We start from the raw sequence: 6,403 nt of genomic DNA, 5'->3' as shown, positions 1-6,403 counted from the left end.
CCCCCCCCCCCCCCCCCTCCCCCCCCCCAAACCCTAAATTTTACCAAGAAGCTCATAGAACTAATATAACAAACATACAAATGGTGCATGAGAGGTGTAGGTTGCTCATCTGCAACAAATTAAACAATATGTACAAAGCAAAATTTTGTCTGAAAAGAAATCACACTTTTGTACTTTCCAACTCTACTCGAGATAGCTAATCTAAATGCTTCAAACCAACAATTCACGGGAAAAATGGTCCAGTGTTTGGTTGTTTTGATGAAGCTTATGAGTAAATTGCAAAAGAAAATGAAATTGTTTCAAGAATTAAGAGGAAACCCAGCTATGATTTTTATATATCTCGGCCTTTTGGTGCAGCTACAGTACTGTATTATCTCCCAATTCATGGATGACTTTCTCAATTTTCACCAGCATATCTGTCAATATCAGGATTTCTGCCAATTAGTACTCTAAACCAGTCAAATAAGACCTGCATATGGCTGCTTCATTTAACAGCAAGAGATTGTATTTACAACTTGTATAGATATAACTCAGCAATAATTTTGAACATGGTTTCATGATCACTTCAAGAATAGTACCTTTAAGGCTTTCCCATCCAGTAAAAGGAAAAAGTAGTTAAATCAAAAAAAAAAAATGACTGAAATATCAAATAATGATGGGCAAGCTCCATCAACCAAAACCTGGTAAAGGGGTATTAGTATTTGAAGGTATACCTTGGAATGAAGAATCTTCAAGATATTTCTGCAAGATAATTATGCACGTGGATCATACATTGGAACACAGTTTCTATAAGTTTGAGCCAGTATCCATTTAAAATTTTCATAAAGCAGAAAGTTAGTTGATCTTTATAAAATATCTAAACAGGAATAATACCGCAATTTGGTCTTTGAGGTCAATATCTTTCGTCATACTTGACTGTACAGCAGCTGCGTTCAGTTAAAAATTATTAATGGTGTTAGTTTTAAATCAGAAAGTAGAGAATGTCATGACAAGTTGACCAATGTAAACCACCTTGATCAATTTCAGGGCAGCAGTTCGTCAAGAAGGATGTGAAACTGGGAGGAAAAGCTGAAAGAATCTCCTCAGCTTTGCTACTTTGTTTCATTTCCTCTGTATTATAAGAATCTTGAGAAAATTCAGGTGGCAAGGTCAGAGGCATGTGATCGGGAGTAGAGTCACCTGAAGCTGCACATATCCATCCTTCATTGTCCCTGAGAAAATCAAACCTTCAGTAAATTATACACTGATAACTTAATATGGTAAATTCTACACATCTTGAGATGGGAGTATGTGTTAAAGCAACTGCGGTATATGTCACCTGTGTGAAGATCCATCCCAAGGAATGAACTCAGATTGAGAAGATATTGCTGAATCCAATTCAACACATGGAAGAGCTTCAGATCTTGTATTGTCCAACTTTCCCTACAAATTTCACATACGAAAAGCACGGGAAGGAAGAAAGTTGTATAGTATTAGGGAACAAAACCCACTGTCTGAGAGAAACTTGTGGAGCACATCATAGAGATTCAAGTACCTTTAAAACATTCATGAAATTCTCTATCTCGTAGTTTGTCAAAAACCGCAGGATGAATTTCTGAATCTGCAAAAACAAAAAGACAATTGAAGTCCAACATTAATGGTTTTGCATAGAACCTTTACACATAATTCCTCTTAAAAGGATTAGGAGATAAGAAGCCTCTGAAACTATCCAGTATGACAAAGCCTCAACAGAATAATATCCTAAATTTGCAAGTTAAAACACACATTACAACTAGCACTAGAGTGAACGATTCAACACCTCTAACAGTTCAATGAACTTAACTGCCCAGGCTATGTGATTTCTGAAGAAGTGTGTCTGATCGTAAGTCCTAGATGGTACAGAGCTTGGATAAAATGCATTACTCAAGTTACCAAGCCCGGTGTGAGATGGTTCAAATTCTTTAAGCAAAGGATATCACCACTCTCATGTCAATGCACCTACAGAGACTTGTTGAGGACAATTATCTTACTAGAATAACTAATGACATGGTAAACTATCTAATTCAAGTTTCTTCCGTGCAATACTTCGCAACTATTTGCCTTTCTCTGTTTCTTATTTTAACTTCAGCTAGTACTCACTTCACCTATATGAGGTTTTACTTCTCTAGAGCAACTTCCACTTTAATCCTATTCTTAATCTTGTTATTTCTCTACAGTGTAGTATCCTTAGAAGGCGTTTCGGATGTGAAAAGAATAGGGGTTCAAAGAAAGCTTGAGGTATATCGCACTTAAAATTCAGTATAACCACAAAAGAGCTAATGCTCACCTGGCCAACAGAATCCCTATAGCTCACGAGGACAGCTCTACTTCCTCTTGCTGGAAAACCTGATACACAAGAGACTTGAGGCCATGAGAACATCAACTGTGAAATGTAATGTTCTTCCTGCAAGAAGTAAACAATGAAACGAGAAGTCAGAAGCATGGGATTTCTCTTTTAGCTTCTCATGCATAAACCCTGTTAATTGTCACATCATTAAGAGTTAATGAACCACTGCAAGTGACATCTCACATCCATTGCTTGTAGACCTGCAAGACGGCTATGCAAAAGCAGAAATGATAATGCACAGAGAATGCTTGTGCTCTGTATGAGAAAACACTTTGACCTGTGCAAGACAAGTTTATCTCACAAACAAGGCGTAAAAACTGTGCCTGCAGCATCTTATGCTACAAAACGGAGAACTAGTACACCAAGAATACACTAGGCCACTAGTATTCAAGAAAAATCAGCATTGCCCTCCTGCAATATTTTTCAACAAAGCGCTTAATCATATTCATATTGCTTCTGCATTTCTATGTGCCCGTGATATTTTTACGATCAGCAATATAATTTTCCCTCCTGGGGAAACGCCAGCATTATTGATTTGTCCAACATAACGCGAAGAAATCGCAATGATTATTTGGCCAATTTTAAACAAACCCAGAACACAACTTTTGCATTCAACAGAATCAATAGCAGATCTCCAACACAGTAAAAGTGAGATCACATAGTGTCAACAAGTTGAAGCAAAGAGTTAATTGACTTTGCAATCCAAAGTTACATCAAGTTAGTTTAACACAATTACAGTGCATCATAAATTTCACATGGAAAATAACATTGGTACTCTAAAATTATGCAAGTCTATTTTCTAATTCAACTAGATCCTTCAGAAATTCAGCAAATAGGTGTATCAATACTAAAGATGACGAAAACAACATAGAGGAAACGGAAAGAAGCAGTTGATGCTCACAATGTCTCTGTAAGCGAGAGCGAACACAAAGAAAAAACTGCAAGAAGAAACAAATCAAATCTTAAGATCTAAGTGTCAACAAATTCAAATTAAAATTAATTACTAATACTCTAAATGGAAAGCTTTCACCAAAATTAAAAGAACTGGCATCAGAAAATTCACAATCAGCGACAACTAACATTCAAATTCAAAAGTTACGCATTTCCACTTTCGATTTCAACTTCATCTTAGAAGAAACAAATTCTATCAGTTCAAAACAGAAACACGAAAACAAAACTAAAGCAGTTCATCGCCCATAAGGACTCTGTAAACACCGAATGAGGACAAGTATGAAACAGAGAGAATGAGATCAAATCATAAAATCAGAGTATCAATCAATCCAAACAAAATTCAAAACAAAATTTTTCCCGGACCCACTTGGTGGAATATACCGGGTATGTTGTTGTTGTTTGTTAAGTTCACAAACAATGGAAAATACTACTCCCTCTGTCTCAATTTACATCAAACAGTTTATTTTTTACCGTGAATTCGGGTATAGAATCTCGAAAAGTACTATATATAAGTCACAATAATCCACAAATCAAAATATTTAAAAATTATATTAAAAAACTACTGTCAAAGAAATATAGTACTTATTTGAATCTCGAAATTTGAAAGGTGACATATAAATTGGAACAGAAATGGAGTGAGTAGCATTCAAATTATATGTTTGCTAATTCAACTTCAAACTTGAGAAACTCAACTGATAAATAAATCAATCAATTTGGAGAAATATATAAAGATGAAACTACAATCATGAGGTCTCAGTTCAAATCCCGTGGAAACCCAAAAAGAAAAAACACTAGGTAATGATTCTTCCCATCTGTCCTAACCTTAATAAACGAAGTTACCTGATTACTATTACTTGGTGGAAGGTTACATGTATCAATGAAATTAGAGAAGGTACACAATAGCAGTAGAAATTAGAGAGCCATGAAGTCTCACGTTCAAATCTGGAATCCCCACGAAAACAACAACCAAAAAAAAAACTAGTTGATAAGTCTTCTCGTTTATCCTAGTGTTGATGAGCAGAGCTTAGATGTCCAGGTCAGCTTTCGCGCACCTCAACTAAATCCGAGGATACCTGTCACCTCCCTCTAACAACAGATACTACTAGATAACTCTGTTCACTAAGGCTAGGACAGATGGGAAAAATCCACCTAGTGTTTTTTGCATCTTCTAGGATTTACACCTGAAACCTCATGTTCTCAACCTACTTCATTGACTACTAGCCACATACATAATATCCGTATAATTAGTCGAGGTGCACAAAAGCAGAAACAAATTAGAGCCATAAGGTCTCACGTTCAAATCCAGCAGAAACCAAAAAAAAAAAAGAACTAGGTGATGATTCTTCCTGTGTGTTGTAGCCTTATAGACAGAGTACCTCGTACCGTAGAATTAGTCGAAGGACACGAAGGCAGAAAGAAATTAGAGCCATGAAGTCTCACATTCAAATCCCCACGGAAACAAAAAGAAAAACACTAGCTGATAATTCTTCTTATCTATCTGACCTGATACTTGTGAAATTAGTCGAGGTGAGCAAAAGCAGAAGAAATTAGAGCATAGAATAGTAAGCACTCACAAGGATTCTGCCACGAAGAGAAACAACGAGGATGAAACCGCGATTGGAACCAAAGCTATTAGCGCGTAGTTTGAGAGAAACGACAGAAGCAGAGGAGATCCATTTGCGTCTTTTAACGTACTTGCTACCGAGTGAAGAAAGTGAGATGAGAGAGGAATGAGTGGAATGTGGAGAAGTTGGACAGAGGATGAATCGAGCGTATTGAACTTCCCAGTGGTTTGTTACAGTGGCGATTGACATTGATGAAGGCAGCGGCACTTGCTGTGACGTTGGAATTCGTTGCTGTGAGTGTGACCCCGCCATTTTGAAAAATTGTATGCGCCAGCTTAGATCACGCTTAAAGCAACACTATTTCTAATCCAATATAGTATATAAGTTTTGTTACTACTAATTTGTCTCCTGGGTACTATTCCTTTTTTTTTTTAATACTAATATTACTATTACTATTACTACTATTATTTTTATTTCTATTATATATATATATATTATTTTATTTCTATATATAAGTGAAAGTTGGAATGATTACTAAGGGTATTTCGATAATTTAAGTCACCCCAACTTTCACTTATATATAGTAGTAAATAAAATGATTACACATGCATATATTTTTTCTTATATTTATTAGTTTTATCCTCATTTTTATGGTGCAATAAAATGGTTACAAATGCATACTGCTTTTTCTTTATATTTATTAGTTTTGTCCTCATATATTATTTTAATAATATTTTAATCTAGACCTTTGTAATTGAATTATATATGATAGTATTTTTTTATAAATATCTTTTTATTCCTTATTAAATGACTACGAAGGGTATTTCAGTAATTTTATGGTGCAATAAGTGAAGGTTGGGGTGACTATCAAAGATATTTCGGTAATTTATATATTATTTTAATAATATTTTTATTTGAACATTTGTAATTAAATTATACATGGTAGTATTTTTTTATAAATAACTTTTTGTTCCTTATTAAATGACACCAAAGGTATTTCGGTAATTTTATGGTACAATAAGCGAAGATTGGGGTGATTACCAAGGGTATTTCGGTAATTTTAATCACCCCAACCTTCACTTATATATAGTAGTAATGTCTTTTTGTTCCTTATTAAATGACTACCAAGGATATTTTGGTAATTTTATAGTGAAGGTCGGGATGACTATCAAGGGTTTTTGATAATTTTAGTCACCGAACCTTCACTTATATATAGTAGTAAATAAATAGTTACACATATGCATATATTTTTTTCTTTATATTTATTAGTTTTGTCCTCATTTTTATGGTGCAATAAAATGATTACACATGCATATTACTTTTTTGAGAAAATACATCTTTTTCTCCCTGAACTTGTCTTCCAAACTCACTTTAATACTTAAACTTAACTTTCGTTTATTTACCTCCCTTAACAACTTTCAAGTAAATTAAATTCACCCCTTACGGCTGACATGACCATAAAAAAAAGCGAGTGATTTTTTTTTAAAGGGCTCACTTTATTGTTATTATATATATATATATA

At 34.5% G+C, this 6,403-nt stretch overlaps 1 protein-coding gene across 1 annotated transcript; it reads right to left on the bottom strand.

Annotated features, from left to right (window-relative positions):
- Positions 1-14: 14 nt before the first annotated feature.
- Positions 15-5,228, bottom strand: LOC107847140 (protein POOR HOMOLOGOUS SYNAPSIS 1). Its single transcript, XM_047398904.1, has 8 exons — positions 4,891-5,228; positions 2,306-2,422; positions 1,535-1,600; positions 1,319-1,422; positions 1,012-1,211; positions 874-926; positions 714-741; positions 15-416 (listed from the first exon to the last, which is right to left on the bottom strand). Exons 1-8 carry the CDS (start codon positions 5,191-5,193, stop codon positions 358-360), a joined length of 930 nt encoding a protein of 309 aa, XP_047254860.1. The 5' UTR covers positions 5,194-5,228; the 3' UTR covers positions 15-357.
- Positions 5,229-6,403: the final 1,175 nt, after the last annotated feature.

The sequence above is a fragment of the Capsicum annuum genome, chromosome 11 (assembly GCF_002878395.1).
Source record: "Capsicum annuum cultivar UCD-10X-F1 chromosome 11, UCD10Xv1.1, whole genome shotgun sequence".
Taxonomy (NCBI): domain Eukaryota; kingdom Viridiplantae; phylum Streptophyta; class Magnoliopsida; order Solanales; family Solanaceae; genus Capsicum; species Capsicum annuum.
This window is presented reverse-complemented; position numbering and strand designations above follow the sequence as displayed.